The following is a 20,884-nucleotide window of genomic DNA, read 5'->3' on the forward strand; positions in this document are numbered from 1 at the left end:
TAAGCAGGTTGATTGACATGTCGGACCCCGCGAACACCGGGTACTGGTCAGTGCAACACAACCACCTCCTAGCCTAACACATAACACACAGCTGTCTGTGCGGGTCGCTACAATACAATAGAAATAAGCGGAAACATGTTTATGTAATTAATTTCATTATTCTTTTGGCCAAATTTCATATACACAAATGTAAATTTACAAACAGAAAACCACATTTTCGTACCCTACAAAAAGAAATTGAACTGTATTTTAAGACGGTTGAATGCTCTACTAACAAAAAAGCTGTTAGAATTGTAAGTATATGCATGTCCCTTGAGGTCCTTGTGTAATTGTAATGTGATATTGTACCCCCTAGCTCGATTGTATATTGCTTGTAATCTATGTATGCTTGCGTTCCCTCGTGTGCTTTATGTATTGATTTGTTGTTAATAAAAAATATAAAAAATAAAAAAGACTCACGGATCCTGTAGACCGGTTGGGTTTAGGGAGGATAGGGACGTGCCAAGGATTCAAAATAGCGGGAACCCCGGCTCCACCCACTGATAGGCGGAAGTCCAGCTGATGGTTGGCACTTGTTACCATGGTTCCGTGTAAAACAGAAGACATTGTGATTTATTTACAGAGCGCTTGCCTTGACTTGCCCACGTTTTTATGCTATCCTGGACAGCTTCAGACTGTTGCTGGCGACGGTACTTGAATGGCTTTCTTCGGGATAACAAATTTGGGCTATCAAAATCCCATCGGAGACCAGATGCTAGTGAATCCACGAGCGTCTGCTTCTCACCGCGGTGAGTGACAAGGGCTTTGTTAATTCGATCTACATTTGGCCTTTGGTTTGGGCAATTCCATAGTAACGGAATTACGCGGAGATTCAGATGTTTCACTTTAAAATGTAGCCATAACAAACAAAAAACATTGATTTCAAAGTTTAACAAACAATATAACTCTACTATGCACATGGATTACTTTTAACAATTTCCAAATACATTTTTCCAAAAACACATTTACCGGAAGAACTGTGTAGTAACAGAATAAAATTGAGGGACATTTTACCGTAACTCTGTTACCAAACTGTTCATCTGCATTTTAATTTTTTTTACCTTACTTGGTTATTATTTCTAAATATGAACATTTTAGCTAAATGTTCAATTATTAATGTTCAATTATAACAATTCCACATTTGTCAGTCTGTAAATTATGATATAAACTTTGTGTTATTTAATCTGTGCTGACATGGATAATCATTTGAAGGTAAAAGCATGTCAGACTCCCTGACCTTTACAGATGAGGTTGATTTAAGGAGCTGTACCAAACAGTCAAGACTGCCCCCTATCCAAGCCCAGAGGGGACCCCCAAAATGCACTGATACCTGCAGCATCTACAACCAGCCACCTCCCTTCAGCCCAGACATACACCAGGGGAGCCAGGAGCGATACAGAGAGATGCTCAAACGGATTCAGACACCCAGATGTCAGTTTATGTGACCATCTTTTTTTGCATTAATGGAATACACTTATCATCCCTAGGATCAGTATTGACTGACATGGGCTCTCTCTTCCCTAGCCCCAAACCAGCTGTACTCAGTGCCCCTGACAGACAGCCAGCAGTATGGATGGTGGATGCCCAATGGAGGCCAACAGAATACGCAGGAACGCTGGACCCAAGTCAGACGATTTCCCCGCAAGAACAGTGAGATGACCAAGTGAGTGTCATGTCTGACTTTAGCTTCACGATTTGTTTCTTGGAAGTCAGATGTGCCAGTGGCCTTGTTCTCACTCCGCCTACTGGTTTTTTCCTCAGGTTTGTGAAAGAGATGTCAATGACGGACCGGGAGTTCAGCTTATTCTGATTTCCTATCCTGCAGTAAGACACGCATTCCCACGATCCCAAGACCATTGGGGCAATTGTAAGGACTCTTGTGGTTTGATAAACGGCCACTTTCATCATAGCATGCTATATTTTTTTGGAGCTACTGTATCATGTAGTCAATTGACGGCTGCCTTTCAACGGGTACAGTTGAGCTGTTGCCTCCCTCCAGAGGAATGAAATGGTAATACCCACAAGGAAAGAATAGGGAGTTTTGTTTCAGTAATTAGCTACTGTCACTCAGTAAGAGCATTCAGTAGACCTTAGATCATTCAGGAGACCTTGGGGACAGTAACTGAATATCTGGGATCGGGTATATTGTTACGGAATAGTGTCTAGCTGCCAAATATTTGATAGTGTGTTTGTATTTTTGGTAAAGTGTGTATTTTGCATCATTTCAGTACATCAACCAAAGCAATACAATGATAACTAAACGTTTTCCTTGTGTTATCTTTAAAACGTTTTTCTACATCCGCTAACATTACAGTACCATTATTAGGACATGTGAGGTCAAAGGAATATCCAGATATGTTTTTTTGATGTTACTGGAACGTTATTAGGCACCAGTCATTTTTAAAAACTTTCTGTCGGTACACTTTTGGCGGCATAACAGGCCTTCAGACATCCATGATCTTTGCCCTATCCTAACTCCTCCCTCGCCTGGTAGGATCCTTCCCTGTTCTCTCGTATGCAGTGTGCTTTAACTTGCTAGTCCCTTTCCGATATGCACGTGTAAATGTAATGATCTGGGAGAGAGCCACTCTGCCCGAGGAGCGACGCTGTTTCCGATTACAGGGTCATTGAGTGAGTCAGTCAAGCCACGCACCCATCTCAATGGTGGCCTTTAAAAATTCAGAGGACGTGGTTGTAGCTACCAAGCTCCTGTATGTTTGGCACTGCAACTCCTTCATGACCGTGCATGGAGGAACAAAGCTATGAATCCTCTTCTGTATGAAAGTTTGTGGGTATCTGTGGCTGCTTGCTCTCAACATCCTCTAAGGCTTTCATTGGTCAACATCTGCTCAATGAATATCAGCCAATGGTAATCACAGTTTTTACAGCAGGTAAAGAAAGCTGCACTAATATCGCATACAACTAATCAAAATAGCCATTGATTTTAGATTTTTTTTTATTCAAGGGGGATTGTTATTTTTCTCTTTGTCAAAGTCCCCAACTCTTGTCCTTCAACTCAGGGGTAGAAAACAAACTAACAAAAAGGAAAGGGTTTGAAAAGAGTTCATTAGGCATGAACAAAACACTGTTTCAGTAGCACTGGGACAACCTGCTTCCTCCCCTGTCCCCTAAAAACATCCCAAGAGTCAACAATCAACCTCCACCCAACCCAAAGACAGGACAGCCCATAGAAATAGAATGGACACAACATGCATCATCTTACTTACCACATCCATTCTATGTATTATATTTCTATGTGAATCACTCTTAGTTGGTCACCTATGTCATTTATCGATCCCATGACCTTTACTGTTGCCTGGCGGTCCCACACGCTCAAGGCCAAATATCACTGCACTGGAAGGGACCAATAGCATGAGGCAGTATTAGCTTGCTTTGGTACGAACATGATCAACTGTTACTGTAGTTGCCATAGTTAAGTATGGTAGAGAGAGGAACGATGACTGGGGTGTTTTGAGGATGTTATGGAGAAACGTAAAGTCAAAATGAACTCAGTGTTGTGTCAATGCTAAGGTCAATAAATGATTTAGATTAGCTTTCACAGGCTCTCTCTCTACCCTTCCCTCTCTATGTATAACATACTGTGAAACTCAGATGTGGCAATCAGGCACAGTTCCTGCTCACACTGTATTCTCCAGTGGCTTGTTCAATAAAGCTAGAGTTCAAGTAGGAAAAACTGCTCACACTACTGATTGTGTCCCGTCTCTCTGCCCTGAAGTCCGATATGAAGGGGATCAGCTCTCCACCTGACTGAGTTGAGTCTTTAAGTAGTGTTTGCGCAATAAAAAGGTACAGTGTATAATTAGTTTATCTGCGTGTAAACACTTCAGTCCTTCGCGATTGGGGAATATGCACCACTTGGGGTTTGATGCAAAAGCGACAGCTAATGGGTATGTGTCAGCAGGTCTAGAGCCAGTGTTTGAATACTGTAGGGTGGTGAGGGAACAGCACTGAGTGAGTTGGCTGCAGTTGATCAGTTGGTACCAATGAGCTTGAGCTTACGTCTGGCATTTTAAAAGAAAGCATTCTACTCTTTGATCCTTATCGTTGGAATGGAAATATCATAATGAGCATAATAATGAATCATAATTCTAATCATAATAATAACAGCCAAAAGAATAACGCAAATGATGAATACAGAGGTGATACAAGATACCCAACGTTAAAACAGAATGAAAAATGAAAAGAGGATAATACAATCAGACATGCTTTAGAGAAGTTAAGTTTGGCAGGAAAGAAGTTTGTCCCATTATTAAAACCTCACAGTGAAAATAGTTATGGGCCTTCAAGATGACAAAGCACAGTAATCATTATTTTCCTCGTCAATCTACACACAATACCCCATAATGACAAAGCACATACAGGTTTTATATATATATTTTTAAATGTATTACAATTTTTGTTTTAACGATCACATTCACATAAATATTCAGACCCTTTACTCAGTACTTTGTTGAAGCACCTTTGGCAGCGATTACATCCTTGAGTCTTATTTGGTATGACACTACAAGCTTGGCACACCTGTATTTGAGGAGTTTCTCTGCAGATCCTCTCAAGCTCTGTCAGGTTGGATGGGGAGCGTCACTGCACAGCTATTTTCAGGTCTCTCCAGAAATGTTTAATCGGGTTCAAGTCCGGGCTCTGGCTGGGCCACTCAAGAACATTCATAGACTTGTCCCGAAGCCACTCCTGCGTTGTCTTGACTGTGTTCTTAGGGTCGTTGTCCTGTTGGAAGGTGAACCTTCACCCCAGTCTGAGGTCCTGAGCACGCTGGAGCAGGTTTTCAATCAAGGATCTCTCTGTACTTTGCTCCGTTCATCTTTCCCTCGATCCTGACTAGTCTCCCAGTCCCTGCCGCTGAAAAACAGGTGGACTCCAATCAAGTTTGAGTCCATAGCAAAGGGTCTGAATACTTATGTTAATAAGCTATTCCTGTTTTTTCTAATTACGAAAATTTGCCATTATGGGGGATTGTGTGTAGATTGATGAGGATTTTTATGTATTTAATACATTTTAGAATAAGGCTGTAATGTAACAAAATGTGGGAAAAGAGAAGGAGTCCGAATAGTTTCTGAATCCAGTGCGTCTAATGCCCAGGTTTTCCCCTCGATGGTTCTGGGGCATCTTTTTTAGTTTTGAGTCCTTTCATTTTCATTTGCACAGAAAACATACCTCATTGAAAGGGACGGTGCAGTTGACCGTATATGCCTTTATGGCCATGACGTATACAGCTGTGCCTTGGATGCCCAAGCTCTGAGCTGTTATAGCTGGACTGAGCCATGGAGCGGGGAACCAATCTGACAAGGGTTTAGGAGGAGGGGGACCATCATCCTGGGTGGAACTGCCATTTCCTCTCATTTTGTTGAACCTTCTCCCCCGGACTTAAAAAAGGCTTCCAAGCCACTATTTACTATTGAATTACATGTTTTAGAGATGAGGCAGAGTAATTCTACAGATGTCATCGATGATAAACTGTGCTTGACCTCAAAATTAAAGTTGTTACACATTTTGCCCATACTGAGAAATAGCCTTTGGCACTGAAGTACAAAGACTGAGGATATTGCCGTGCAACAGATTGAGTTAGTGATAATGGCAGACTTCCGCGAGAACATAGCAGACAAGTCTTGCCTTGTTTTTTGTAAATACTTTGGTCTTTGGTCAATATTTTCCTTCTCAATTACACACACACAAATATGCATGTACATACACACTTGTAATAAACTGGATATTTGTGCACATATGTATTCGCACTTTTTCATAAAGGACTTTTTGCACAAAACATCAAGATTAAAATAAATAAGTAACCCAGAAATAAAACATGAGTACCTGTTTCATAATTATCCCAAAATAAAAAATGACTGAAAAAAATCACACATAATGAAGAAAAAAAAAAAAGTAGCCTTATGTACAGCTTTTTCCTTCATTTGACACAGGCTAAAGGCGTTGTTTTAAATAGACAAACTTTGCAACTTTCAAGTAGCCTGAGAGAGAGGCTAGACATGAGAAAAACACTCATCCTTCCAAAACATGGCTGCCACACAAGAACACTTTCCTTCTCAAGTCCTGGAGTCTCATAGTCTTTTCTCTTTGCTCGGGTTTCAAGTGATGGCGTTGCTAGTTGTTAGCCGCTAGCTCGCGGTGCCAGTCCTCCCTCAATAGTGCTGCCGTGTCCTTGCAGTGGGAATGGTCCCGGCTAGCGCTGCCACGGCTGCTAACTATTGGGCGGTCCATCATTCAGGAAGTAGGTCGTCATTTCCCCTTTACCCTTGACCTTAACGACCCCACGACACTCCAGAACGTATCCGATATCTGAAAGCACCTGGTGGAGGTCAGTGGTCACCTGAGGAGAGAGCGGAAAAATGAATAACAGAAACAAAAAAGTTGTTGGCTAAAATACCAGGTGAGACATTTTTTTGCACTATGGCCATGTGACCTACTTGTTGTGCGTATGTACTCACGTATATGTAACTGACAGATGCACACACACAAGCACACTACATGTTTAATGATTTTAAATGTATGTAATTTGTAAAGTATTTTGTCTGTTATGTCTTTCTCGTTGTGTCGGACCCCAGTAAGACTAGCTATCGCCATTGGCGCCAGCTAATGGGGACCTTAATGCAAAAAACATTAGGAGCTGAGTATGAGCTACTGAGTGTTAACTGATTGACATCCTCCATACCTGAATGCGGTCGGGGACTCCTGTGCTGTCCATGCGACTGGCCACGTTGACCGTGTTCCCCCAGATATCGTACTGTGGCTTCCGTGCTCCAATCACCCCTGCCACCACTGGCCCAATGTTCAGACCTGAGAAAAGAGAGCCAGTTATTCATTTTTTTTTTTTTTTTTTACCTTTATTTAACTAGGCAAGTCAGTTAAGAACAAATTCTTATTTTCAATGACGGCCTAGGAACAGTGGGTTAACTGCCTGTTCAGGGGCAGAACGACAGATTTTGTACCTTGTCAGCTTGGGGATTTGAACTTGCAACCTTTCGGTTACTAGTCCAATGCTCTAACCACTAGGCTATTATTCATACCAAACTCACGCATCCAACTAAATTCTACTCCATTTACTATCAACCAACTCTCTCTTTGGTCTGCCATACCGGTTTCGATCCCACTCAATTCCTGTCTGTTTCAGAGGTTCGTGTGAACTTCAACCTCACCTAGCTTGTTTAAAGCTGTGTTTTCACTTTTTTTCAGACTGTTTCCCCTCACCTATCTTCATCTGGAAGTTGTTGAAGGAATGCTCGTTGATGTACTTCATCTGCTCCCTCAGTCTCATGGCGTAGTCGGCCAGAGCCGTGATGTGGGAGCGGCCCTCGCGGTCGTAGGTGGAGTCATTGAGACCCGAGGCGGCCATGTAGGTGCTGCCGATGGTCTTGATCTTCTCCAGCTGACGGAACCTCTCCTCACTGATGATCTTAGAGCAGGACAAAACACACACAGGCTCACGTTTGAGACAGACCAAAAAAAGAATCCTGTTTAAATGCATGAGGACCAAAGATGATAGTACCGAAAATTCACCAAAGGGCAAAAGACACTGAATTAACAATGATACTCGGCCTCCAAAATCCCATGGGCTAACCCTCTCCTATCCTCTCCCTCTTTACCTCGTCAAAGTCGGCGATGATCTCGTTGAGCAGCCGGAGGCACTCCACTCCCTCGTTGTTGGCCTCCAGCTCCACGTAGAACTCAGAGAAGTTGGAGATGGAGGCGAACATGACGGCCACACACTCACAGGACTGATAGTAGAGCTCGTCGTTCCTCCGCTCCCGCGCCAGGAAGTGAGCGGCCACGTCCTTGGGCAGGATGTTGTGGAGGAGGCGGCGGTTGTACGCCTGCAGCTCCTCCATCTCCTCCTTCTCTTCTGTGGCCTGGAAGGAGGATGTGAGGGAGCAATGTTAAGATAGGTGGGGGGGGGGGACATCTTACGCTACACTGTTCTGCTGTAGTCAAGGAAGAGAAGTGCTCCCCTGTAGGCTCATGGTACCTGTAGTTTCCAGAGGAAGTCGAGGCGTGACGTGGACTCCACCTGCTGGGCGTGGAGGTAGAGCGCCAGCACAAACACAGTGAGAATCACAGGAGTCATGACCCTCAGGGAAACTTTGGTCTCACTGAACGGGCTGCAGAGAGACGGAAGAGGAGGTCAGAGAGAAATTGCTAGAAAGAAAACAAAGAAAGACACAAGCCAAACCGCAGAAAGACGGAGTGAGTCAAAGAAAGAGAAACTGGGCCATGCACACATCCCTACACAGATCTAAAATTATTATTTTTTTAAACGATTTCAGAAAAGCTTTTGAATCCAAACCTACCACTCGTCTGTAGTTTCATTGAAACTGGACCATTGAATAGTTTCATTGAAATCACTGGAGGTGAAAGATAAGAAAAGGGTTTAGTCAAATCCACTTTCAAAGGAAAACATGTACAACCACGTTGTGCCCTCCTGAACGCAGCCCCAGTACTCACAGGGCATTGGAGGTGACGAAGAGGTCAGCGTTGTCGAACAGCGCCACCTGTGGCCACTCCACCAGCAGCAGGAAGGTGAGCTGGATGAGCAGCATGAGGGCCAGCTTGCCTATACTGCTGATCTGGAGGAACACTGAACACGCCAGCAGGGTCAGCAGCACACTGTAGCTGAAATACTGAGGGAGAGAAGGACAGAGAGGATTTGTCAACTTTTAGTCTTCATTGATTGATTGATGATCCGATTGATCTGTTATTACGAAGAACATAACAGGTATTTTCTGGTCCATATAAAGACGTGTGAAAAACGTTGTTTTTCCAATCGGCATACCTGACATCAGTGACACACCCACTCACCTCTGGGAAGGGGCATGAGGGGCCCTGGCTGGGACAGATCTCTAGACCCCCGTCTACAGACACAGACAGGTTGCGGATGAGACATGGCGTCACCATGGCAACAGAGATGTTCAGCTCCCGGGAGATACAGACCACCAAGCTCTCTGTGTCACAGGCAAACTGCAACAGAAGAGAAGCACACAAACATGTTAATGTGTGTTAATGTGTGTGTGTGTGTGCGTGCGTGTCAATCTGTTCAGTCTCACCATGTTGACAAAGGCAGAGATGAAGACGAGGATGATGGTGAACACCCCCACCAGAGTGCTGTTGGTACGAGACTGGACTATCTTCTTTGACACCGTCTGCATTGCAGCTGGAAACAGCTGCAGGAGAGGAGGAATAGAGGAAAGAAAGTTTAGTGTCCGGAATGCACGTGGGTGTGTACAGTAGGTGATGTGTGTGTCGTGGAGGTTCCTACCTTAACGCAGGAATATATGGCACAGATGAAGAGGATGTTGGCGAGGATGATGAAGATACTGATGTAGATCCCTAGCATGACCGGGGTGCTGCAGGACAAGACACACAGACGGAGGACTCAGAAACGTGTACGTGCACGTGCGCGTGTGTGCGTGTGTGTGTGTGTCACTCACTGTGGAAATATGACAATCTGGATGAAGGAGATGAAACAAAAGACCAGGAGAGTACAAGCTACGTAACCCCCGAAGCGATCGTCCACCTTCTTCGAATACTACCAGAAAGACAGATCAAAACCCGTTAAAAGCGGACTCAGCAGAAAGCATCAGGGGACTTTGACAGTGGATAGGGACAACACAATACTAAATCATGCCCAGAGGCAGACAGACCTTTTTTTCCAAGCTGGACGTCTGGAAGGTGAGCAGGAACTTCTTGACGTGGTCCTTCCTCAGCTGGTCGATGCTGCGGGCGTCGATGGCTCGCCCCAGAAACTCATCCACCTCATCCTCGGGGTTCATTGCCTCCTGGGCACCACGGCTGGAAAGGGGGAGAGTAGCGAGGGAAGGGGGAGAGGCGGGAGCGAGAGAGCGAGGGAGAGAAGAGAGAGCTCAAATGGTAAGACCTTTAGAGTATGCGAAAGTGTATCTTGGCGCGTGAGACTGTCTACCTGGGTGTGTATATAGGTGACGTTATGTGTGTGTATCCCAAAAATCAATCAATAACCACTCACTTGTCTTTGCTGGATGACTCATCAATCCCCTGAGAAAGAGAAAGAAAATTAGGATGAACCAACATACAACAACCCAGAGGAGAGATGTAAAACAGAGGGATTAGGCAATAGATAAAACACTGGCTGTGAGAAGTGCAGCTGGCCCTCAGGAGACAGGGGAGGAGAGACAGCAGAGACAATTGGTGGACACACAGAGCTCTCTCAGGAGAGGTGACATTAATGGGTGAGACGATTGAGAGACTATAAGTAGAAGCCGGAGAGGTACAGATAAGCCGAGAGAGAGGTCCCGTCTCACCATCTGTCTGAAGACTTTGGAGTCCTTGGTCCTGGAGAACCTTGTGTCGGGCACCCAGGGAGGCATCAGGCCCTCGTTGGAGTTGGACCGCGTCCTCTGCATCTTGGCCATCATGTCCTTCTCGTCTTTCTACACAGAGGAAAGCACACACACACACACACACACACACACACACACACACACACACACACACACACACACACACACACACACACACACACACACACACACACACACACACACACACACACACACACACACACACACACACACACACACACACACACACACACACACACACAGAGAGAGAGAGGTTAGACAAATTGATCCGGTGAAACCCTGGTGTGGATTAAAGGGGTGCAACCCAACATAAAAAAAAACAAAAGGTTATTCCACCCCACGTTTTAAGGCATCCCCAAGAGTTTCTAACCCTGGTGGAAATGTAAAGCTGATTGGAATGGGTGAGAAACAGTACTGATCTCTAGTGTCCAGTATAATGTTTGTGGCTAAATAGAGTACAGCTAGGGACCAAACGATGAATGTTCCAGTCGCGTCGGGGACAACTGTGACATTTGAGCTAACCCTAAACCCTTCTCCTAACCTTAACCTACTTCTCCTAACCAGCTATGTTCATTCTCCTAACCAGCTGCGCTAGTTGTCATAACCTGCTACATAGTCACTTTCGGTCCATAGCGGTACTCCCATCTTGCCAAAACTCTGCATACTGTAACAGAACTGTATGTGTGGTGGTTGGCAGGTGTAGGAAATAGTTTAGTTACTAACCCTTTTCTGGCTGCAGCCCAGCACCAGGAAGGTCTCGATGCTATTCTCCTTCAGGTAAGCGTTCCTCTCCCCCCCGAACCCAGGCTCCACCTCATAATCCCCATTCAGATACTGCAGAGTGGCCTTGGTGATGTGGATCCTCCTGGAAAAGGAACACAAGTTCAGTCTCTCTCTCTCTCTCTCTCTCTCTCTCTCTCTCTCTCTTTGTGTCTGTTTTTTATTTATTTTTATTTCACCTTTATTTAACCAGGTAGGCAAGTTGAGAACAAGTTCTCAATTACAATTGCGACCTGGCCAAGACAACGCAAAGCAGTTCGACACATACAACGACACAGAGTTACACATGGAGTAAAACAAACATACAGTCAATAATACAGTATAAACAAGTCTATATACGATGTGAGCAAATGAGGTGAGAGAAGGGAGGTAAAGGCAAAAAAAAGGCCATGGTGGCAAAGTAAATACAATATAGCAAGTAAAACACTGGAATGGTAGATTTGCAGTGGAAGAATGTGCAAAGTAGAAATAAAAATAATGGGGTGCAAAGGAGCAAAATAAATAAAATAAATACAGTAGGGAAAGAGGTAGTTGTTTGGGCTAAATTATAGGTGGGCTATGTACAGGTGCAGTAATCTGTGAGCTGCTCTGACAGTTGGTGTTTAAAGCACTGTGTGTGTGTGTGTGTGTGTGTGTGTGTGTGTGTGTGTGTGTGTGTGTGTGTGTGTGTGTGTGTGTGTGTGTGTGTGTGTGTGCGTGCGTGCGTGCGTGTTTTTCCCTCACCCTGCCTTGCCCCCAGCCTCCATATGGTTGGCTAGTGTGACATCATTGGACCACACGTCAAACTGCCACTTCCTGAGTCCCAGCACCCCACAGTGCACACGGCCACTGTGGATACCCACACGCATGTTCACGTTGACCCCTGTCACCTCTCGCACCAGCCTACACACACACACACACACACACACACACACACACACACACACACACACACACACACACACACACACACACACACACACACACACACAGAAGATGTATGTTCCATTTCTTTCCAAAAAACACATGATACCCCAACAGACCGCGAGGCAATACATTATACATATTTTAATGATTTTTCATGTCTAGAAAAATATGCCATCTCCCCACACACAGACGTTCCTCATACTCACGAGATGGCCTCTATCATGTCGACGCCCATCTCCACACAGCAGTGGGCGTGGTCAGCGCGGGGCTCAGGAAGCCCAGACACACAGTAGTAACAGTCGCCCAGGATCTTGATACGCAGACAGTGGTTCTCCTACAGAGCGAGATTAACACAGGACACTGAATGGAGGAAAATGAACAAAATGGGGAGAAGGCGAAAAGAGAATGGTGAAAGAGAAATGCTTATTTACCGATGCTAGTTTGTCGAAGCGGGCGAAGAGCTCGTTGAGTGTCATGACCAACTCCTGAGCCGTACACTGAGATGCCAAGCTGGTGAAGCCCTCAATGTCTGCAAACAGAATACTGAGGAAAAGGAAAAAGATAGGCTTGATTATTGACTGACTGAATTATCAGATGATCCTTTATCCGCCTCTTCTGCTTGTTGTGTGTGTGTGTGTGTATCTGAAACTTAGTGTGTATACTCAGTGCTTTAATTGAATCTGGGCTGGAGCTCCCCATCTTTGGGGATTATCTTATATTGGCTGCTGGTAATTAAGTATTCCCTTACTATCCTTAATTAGCCTGCTCTCTATCAAACCCTGTGTGTGTGTGTGTGTGTGTGTGTGTGTGTGTGTGTGTGTGTGTGTGTGTGTGTGTGTGTGTGTGTGTGTGTGTGTGTGTGTGTGTGAGAATATTGATCTGCAAGTAACACTTCATTTTTCAAGTAATTACTCAGAGCTCAATAGCACTAGAAAGACCATATTTTAGGACAAATAACTTATTTATGTCCTCTATCATTAGCAACTATAATTTCATGTTTTGGGGCAAATTAGTTGAAATTAAATAGACCGAAAACAGAACTACCGCAATGTTACTTTTGCACCTGCTGGCGGGGCGGGAGTAACACAGTCTTGGGGCGGAAATAACAGCTGGCGAGAAGTGCACAATATCTGTCTTTTCTCCATGTTTCTGGTTTGTAATGCTTGTTACTTTCAACAAATGTGCTATCAGCCATAATTTTATGTTTGTGTCGATTTGAATAATCAATGCTATCGAAATGTATGGAAATGAACCGTGCATCAACATCGCAATGTTGCGCAACCACACTATTTTGCCTTAAAATATTAATCTGACTAAAATAGATGAGATAAATATTAACCATTATTTTCTCATCTCACTTTAATGGTATATGTAGTAGATGTTTCTCACAATTGTCAGTGACTATTTATGCTTAGCCCTACCAATCAGGTGCGCTACAGCTGTCCTTGTCATGTGCACTCCATGTGTCTTAATATAATAAACATTTGAATTCTCTTCACAAACTGCAAACTCATCCTGCTCAACACATGTCCATGGCTTGACACAAAGTAACTGACCCCCCAGAATCATAAATATATATATTTCTTTAACCACTAACCTGTGGATAAAAGCTTGCGAGAAGCTGATCCTTCATTTCAAGTGATGAAGGCATAATTCTAAAAATGACATATATAATTTTCAAACATTTAGTCACTTGTTGATATTTTGCTAACATTATAAAAGCAATATGAACTAGAGACAATGGCCTGTGCTTAAAAGTTTATTTTATTCCAGGTCATCAGTTATCTAGAACCTAAAAGGGTTATTCGGCTGTCCCCAAAGGAGAACCCTTTGAAGAACCCTTTTTGTTCCTGGTAGAACTCTTGGTTCCAGGTATAACTTTTTTGGGTTCCATGTAGAACCCTTTCCACAGAGGGTTCTCCCTAGAACCAAAAAGGGTTCTAGCTGGAAATCAAAGAGTTATCCTATGGGGACAGCCAAATAACCATTTTGGAACCTGGAATTTTAATAGTGTAGCTCGCATGATACTTGAAACCTATGCTGTCATTTAGTCACTAGATGGGTTTAAGAAAATTACATATTTTTGGAACCTTAAACTACGAAATACTCTACAATGCTCGAAACCCCTTTTTGTTGATAACATTCTCGGAAAGGGCTGCTTTTTTTTGCAGGGAGCTCGTCCTCCGCATTAGGAATGAGCTGAGTTCACTACGTCATTCTAGCTTCCGTGTCAACTTAGAAAATGGATGAGCTACTTTTGCCTGTGTTACTTTCATCCCAGCTCTCCCCTGCTATTGAATAAGAGGCACAGAAATTCTAAGACTAGTTTGCCTAGAGCAATTAAAAATAAAAAAACTTTATTTAAACTAGGAAAGTCAGTTAAGAACCAATTCTTATTTACAACGACGGCCTACACCGGCCAAACCCGGACGATACTGGGCCAATTTTGCGCTGCACTATGGGACTCCCAATCACAGCCGGTTGTGATACAAGCCTGGATTTGAACCAGGGTGTCTGTAGTTACGCCTCAAGCACTGAGATGCAGTGCCTTAGACCACCGCGCCACTCGGGAGCGTGATAAAAGCGTGACAAAACACATGAACATTGTGTTAGACGTTAGAAGTCATAGCTCTTGTCAGTTTGGTTTGATCAAGTAATGCTGTGAATACAGATGTGTTGTTGTCAGGGGTTATAAAGACGAAAGTATGCTGACCTGACGTTGTCATGTTTCTGGATGTAGATCTTATGGAACATCATGTCTTCCTTTTTAGCGTTGATGTCGGCCTTCATCTCCATGGCAACATGCCTTGGCAAAACAGACAGCAACAGGCGCTCCTGAAGTGTTGGGAGAGAAAAACAAACTGTCTAGGTTAGCAGCTGCATTTAATAGTTATGCCCTTCAAAATTCCGGCTTTCTGTCAGTCAATGGAGGTGTTTACAGTGTGTGTTTGTGTGTATCTGTATTAATATATCTGTCTGTCTGTCTGTGGTGTACCTGCTGTTGGTTCTCTCTCTGCAGGTGCAGTCTGGCCTGAATGTATCCTCTGGTCTCCTGGAAAGCCTGTCTCTGAGACACCTCGGCAGGGTAGTGGGTACATATCCCAATGATGTTAGTGCACAGGAAGATCAGCACATTGGCGTTCAGCTAGAAGAGAGGAGGGGGGGGGGGGGGGACATTTAGAGCCTTGACCCCACATTTAAAAATGATCTGTTTTTCCCGTAGACCTTTACACCTGTATACAGGTTGAAAACGTCAGATTTGGACACTGATAAGTTCCTAGATTGGAACGCAGTGGCTGTACAGTAACATGCTATACATGCTGTCAGAGCTCAGGGTCTCTGCTTCACAGAGCTGTATCGGTTTTGACTGACCCGACATTCTAAACTTGAGCTGAGAATTAAGAGGACTCAAAAGTATTTTGAAAGATGAGACGTGGAGGATAATAAATACCACTTTGATGTCATACAAGCAAGCCAAACACCCGTGAGTCCAAATGTGCATTTCACATTTCCCGTATCATAAAACTCTGGGATGCAGGGCTGTGTTCCAAACAAAACAACTACAAGTGTGCTTGTTCCAGTTCCTCAACGACACAGCCTGGAGAGCTTCAAAAAAGTACCTTGTAGTTGAAGAATCTTCTTTTGAGTCATAAAAGCGCATTGAAATGATTTGGGAACTATGCACGCTTTGGAGAGGTGTGTGGCCACTTGGAGACACCAGTGAGACATCTCACTCAAAACTTTGTCATCGTTTGTCAACTTTGTCGTTTGTCATTGTCTTCTGTTGCACCTACCCCAATTTTTTTCCAATACTATTATTATGTTACTGAATGTGTCCAGAGTATTTTCAGATTTAGTTAGCAACAAATATTGCAAAAAGAACAGTAAATGTAAAAATGTACATAAAATCAACAATGTAATGTTTGGTTTCAGTCGTGTCAGGTGAACTGTTGTGTCCTCACCTTTTAGTCTAATCATTTTCCAATAATCTCCAAACTGTTCGCTTTTAATTGCTACCATGGTTATGCATACGCTTTCCATATTTCTTGTGTAAAACATTTCAATGTAGCCCTATTCATATAGGCCAATTCCCACAAGTGTAAAGGGTGAAAGGCCCAATGCATTCAAACATTTGATTTCTCTGTGTTTTATGAGAACAATATGAAAACGGGCCAATACTGTGAAATTGTGAACATTACGAGTGTAAGAGCTGTTTGAAAAGGCCCCCTGAAATCTTGTAAATAATGTTAATAGCTAGTTAACAGCTTGCTTTCAGACCACTCCCTGACAGTACAAGCTACATTTCTTTGCTTAAGAAATGTATCTTTGCTAACGACGCTATTTTTTGCTATATTTGACCATTTTTATTGAAAACAATCACCGTACGGTACTTAATTGTTACCCAGATAGGATTTGATATGGAGATAAAAACAGATGCATTGGACCTTTAACATTCTGTGCTAGGGGGCAGAGTAGAGCCATGCTGTGGGTACCTGGATAGGGACCCACTGTACAGAAGCCATACAGTAATGAACTACACAAGAAATCTGACACTGAAATGGTATTTTCCTTGCCATGCAATAAAACAGTGGCGCAGGTCTACTGACATCTCTACGGTTGACAACATCTCCAGGAAATGCACCTAACTCTCTAGATGGGAATTTCAAAGTACACGGATACCTCACAGTGGACCAAGATTATACCGTAATGAATACGTGTACCGATAGCATACAATCTACCCTTCCCCCGGCCCATCTTTCTCTCCCCGCTCCCTCTCCCCCTGCTAGAGATGAAACTGTTTTCAATTTCATATCACAATTAGTGACCAGAATTATCATGGTTATCAGTATTATCACAGTATTGTTCAAAAGTGCTGGAAATGTTCAAAAAGTACTAATATACACACTGAAATCATTTCACCCAGTTTTATATTGAAAACCAACAAACGACAAAATACAATTAGCAGCACTGTGCACTTTTTGTGGGCATAAACACTAAAGTAACAACATTAAAGATGGCACCATGTGGCCATGGCAGGTAGAAATTCCCCTAGCACAGGTTCAAATGAGCACAACCTTAAGTAAGCAAATCAAATCAAATAAACAACAAATACAATTAGCGGCACTCACTTTGTAGTGAGGCACGGGGCAACCTTCATCAGCCTCAGAAAGCCAGGCCTCTCTACAATTTGAAATGGCATCACGTCCTTTGCAATGTAATATGAAAGGGCTACAGTTGAGGTCTTGAGCATTTTTGTTTGTTGTTGATGTGGGTGCATAAGCAGCCTGCCTTTTTAAATGCTTGCTAGGACCGGTAGCATCACCGGGTTTGCCTGCTGCACGTCCATCTCTGTAAACAAGGTAATAGCAAATGTATTATTATTATTATTACATTATAATTACACAAACACATTAAAGAGTGTGTGAGTATATGCAATTACCCCATGCACAATTTACATACATTCTAATGAGTCTTAAGACCGTGATAGTAATCGCAATGTGCCCAACAATTGACATAAATACAGGAGCCTTGTATAAGAGTCTATAGTGGTTCTCCTGCTGGAACAGTTGTAGAAACAAGTCGACCGCATTTTAAATTAACAAAATATACTGGTTGGGTAAAACTACATAACGTGTTATCGTGTGTAATTAGGGAATAGAGTCTGCAGACACACGACGCATACGACAGCAGAACAACGTGTAGTGTTTTTACAAGAGTATGCAACACTGAAAGCTTCAGTTACCTGATTGACAAGCTATTAGCAAGTCAGACAGACAAACCATGACATTTCCCCCCCATTCCGAAGTCCCCACATCATGCATTGAGCTAAACGTTAACTTACCTTGCATTCGCTATAAAGTAGTGGGGTGGTGGTCATGAAGATTGACCCAAGAGATTTGAAGTATTGCGCCCTTTCGCAGCGATTTTTTTGGTTGTTGTTCTGCAGACAAGGTGATCATCTTCGATGAAGTTTCCCCTCAACACTCTTGTAAAAAAATACGACCACACTTCAGATATGGTCCTCTTGGAAGGCTGAAAAATCTCCCGAGTGCTGTCACTGCCTTCCGTCATGTTTTCACACAAAACAAAACCCACGTTGCATGCTGCGCCTGCGTCAGACCGGGTGCTAAATTTGGTTGATGCTGGGCAGTATTTCCCGCGAGTTTTTCCAAACCGTGGTAATCAAACACGGTTTTTAATGATAATTCAAATTTGAAACGGTAATACTAATCGTCGGGAATTTTACTGTGGTTGATCGTGAAACCGGTAACCGTTTCATCCCTACACAGCTCTCTTTCTTTTATTCTATGATGGCTTCCATACAGATTCACAGGTCAAACTGTGGTCAATGACAAAGTGTACTTCTCATGGGCTGAGATGTGCAGTTAAATCATTATAATACCTTACATACACCTGACCTTGTATGGAAATACACAGTATCCGTGCATGCACTCCTGCAAACACCCAAATTCACACCCACACACGTCCACACATACACACGTCCACACATACACAGGTCCACACATACACACGTCCACACATACACAGGTCCACACATGCACACGTCCACACATGCACACGTCCACACATACACACGTCCACACATACACAGGTCCACACATGCACACGTCCACACATGCACACGTCCACACATACACACGTCCACACATGCACACGCACACCAACAACAGCAACATTAACATTCCCTTTGGAGGCATGCTGATCCTGTTTGTGAAATCGTGTTTCCTCCTGTTCTCATCCCCCCATTGACCACCTCATATGTTTTACAGCTTGCTTTCTGAACTCCTTACACTTTAAACAGGCATTTGTTTTTATGTGTCCTGTGCATGTCACACTGTCCCCAGAGTGTCCCCAGCTGCAGTGTGGGAAAAACCACTGCCCTTTGACCCGACGAGAAGCAGTTTCCTTTAAAGATGGCCTCTTCTTCACAGCACGCTGCGTGAGAGAGAGAGAGAGAGAGAGAGAGAGAGAGAGAGTAGAAACCCTCCACCCTCCACTGCTTTTGGACACAAACACAGGCTGGCCGCATGCCAACAGGAAACGCTGTGATGTCACACCCTATGTGGAGACCCTAAATTAGCACAGACAAGTTGTTATGGTGCTAATGAGGCAGAGAGGGTTAAACAAGGTCACCCCAATCTATACCACATCTTTCCATTGAGGTATAAGAGAATGTATTTTGCCAACCCTCCATGTCTTTCTTTCTCTCTTATGCTCTCCCTTTACTTAATATGAAAGTGATTCTATCCTTGTAAATATTTGAATCATCCTGAAATAGACAGTCGGGGTGCCACATCATTATGCAGGTGAAGCCTGCCTCCTACTGGGCAGAGACAGTAACACATGTAGGATTGGTTTGAACGACTTCAATTGATTTCAGTTTTACAGCAAACCATACAACCGTATTAGTTTCCACACTTTAAAAATATTCCTCCGACCCAAGAATATCTGTAGAGTTTCCGAAGATACTCGCACTCAAACCAAAAAAGGACAAATCCAAAGAGGCCGAGATGCAAAGATATACTTAATCTAATCCATGCTCGAAACAATACAAAGCTGAAAGTGCACGGTGCTAAAAAGTGTGGAAAAAGTGAGGAGAAAAAAAGCAATTTTAGCACTTTTTTGCAATGTGCACTTTCAGTTTTGTATTTTTTTAAGCACAGATTAAATTAAGTATATGTTTTCATCTCGGCCTCCTTGGATTTGTCCTTTTTATGGTTTTCTCATGTACCTGCTGCCATTCATTCTAACCCTCAATACAGGCTTCCTCCCAAGAATATTACACAGAAAGGGATGAAATCCCACCAAGCCCAAAATATGTGTGCATTTCGTCAAAGAAAGTCAGTTGGTGGCTAATACCCCCTAATCTCTTAATCCACATCTGACCCATGAATGAACTTTGAACTCTCCATGACCTTTCCGAAAAACAAGTGCACAGGTGGATATGCAGAGTTTTTACACCAAAGAGGGAAACAATTAAAACAGGAAGAATTAAAGAAGAGAGATATATACCAGGAACGTGGAGAACATGGGGCAATAGATATAGAATGAGAAACAGTCATGAAAAATTGAGAGGCAGGAATATATGTCACCTAAGGGAATGGGGTGGAGACTGGGAGGGGTGAAGGGGGTGAGAATAGAACAAATAGAATAGCATACAATGGACAACAACAGATAACATGGAAGACAGGGGGACGTTGAGGGGAGGAAGGATGTGGTGGTAGTGGAGGGAGAGAGAGATAATAAGGGAGGGAGCGAGGGGAGGGAGAGAGAGAGAGAGATTAGTAAGGGAGGGAGTGAGATAGTAAGGGAGGGAGTGAGGGAGAGAGAGAGATAGTAAGGGAGGGAGTGAGGGAGAGAGAGGGGAGTGAGGGAGAGAGAGAGGGGAAGGAGTGAGGGGGAGAGAGGGAGAGAGGGAGATAGTAAGGGATGGAGCGAGGGGAGAGAGTGAGGGAGAGAGAGAGATAGTAAGAGAGGGAGTGAGGGGAGGAAGTGAGGGAGAGAAGGGAAGGAGTAAGGGGGAGAGAGGGAGAGAGAGATAGTAAGGGAGGGAGCGAGGGAGAGAAAGACAGGGCAAGAGAGAGAGATAATAAGAGAGGGAGCGAGGGGAAGGACTGAGTGGGAGAGAGGGAGAGCGAGAGAGAGAGAGAGCTGGAGAGGACAGATATGGGCCACAGTGACATTAGGCAGATGGCTCCTAGCACTCAGCTCTGTTTACATTACTCTCACTGTTCAAGCAAAAACAGCCCAGAGAGAAG

At 43.7% G+C, this 20,884-nt stretch overlaps 1 protein-coding gene and 1 pseudogene across 3 annotated transcripts; one reads left to right on the plus strand and one right to left on the minus strand.

Moving 5' to 3' along the window:
* The first annotated feature begins 542 nt into the window (after nucleotides 1–542).
* LOC135504623 (sperm microtubule inner protein 11-like) lies at nucleotides 543–2,304 on the plus strand. 3 transcript variants are annotated; one of them, XM_064923354.1, is made up of 4 exons: nucleotides 543–788; nucleotides 1,252–1,470; nucleotides 1,564–1,702; nucleotides 1,801–2,304. In XM_064923354.1, exons 1-4 carry the CDS (start codon nucleotides 698–700, stop codon nucleotides 1,847–1,849), a joined length of 498 nt encoding a protein of 165 aa, XP_064779426.1. In that variant the 5' UTR covers nucleotides 543–697; the 3' UTR covers nucleotides 1,850–2,304. The 3 variants fall into 3 exon arrangements, with proteins under 3 accessions (XP_064779426.1, XP_064779427.1, XP_064779428.1); XM_064923355.1 differs by having other exon boundaries at nucleotides 1,267–1,470; XM_064923356.1 differs by having other exon boundaries at nucleotides 545–788; nucleotides 1,285–1,470.
* Nucleotides 2,305–2,977: 673 nt separating this feature from the next.
* Nucleotides 2,978–20,884, minus strand: part of LOC135504622 (adenylate cyclase type 6-like) — a 50,242-nt pseudogene continuing 32,335 nt past the window's right edge.

Source organism: Oncorhynchus masou, chromosome 18 (assembly GCF_036934945.1).
Source record: "Oncorhynchus masou masou isolate Uvic2021 chromosome 18, UVic_Omas_1.1, whole genome shotgun sequence".
Classification (NCBI taxonomy): domain Eukaryota; kingdom Metazoa; phylum Chordata; class Actinopteri; order Salmoniformes; family Salmonidae; genus Oncorhynchus; species Oncorhynchus masou.

What these genes read in the sequence shown, in the direction of transcription:
- LOC135504623 (XM_064923354.1), top strand. Translation starts at nt 698, where the DNA reads ATGGCTTTCTTCGGGATAACAAATTTGGGCTATCAAAATCCCATCGGA. An exon ending in AGCGTCTGCTTCTCACCGCG is followed by an intron (nt 789 to 1,251) that starts GTGAGTGACAAG and finishes AATCATTTGAAG; the next exon opens with GTAAAAGCATGTCAGACTCC. An exon ending in ACGGATTCAGACACCCAGAT is followed by an intron (nt 1,471 to 1,563) that starts GTCAGTTTATGT and finishes TCTCTTCCCTAG; the next exon opens with CCCCAAACCAGCTGTACTCA.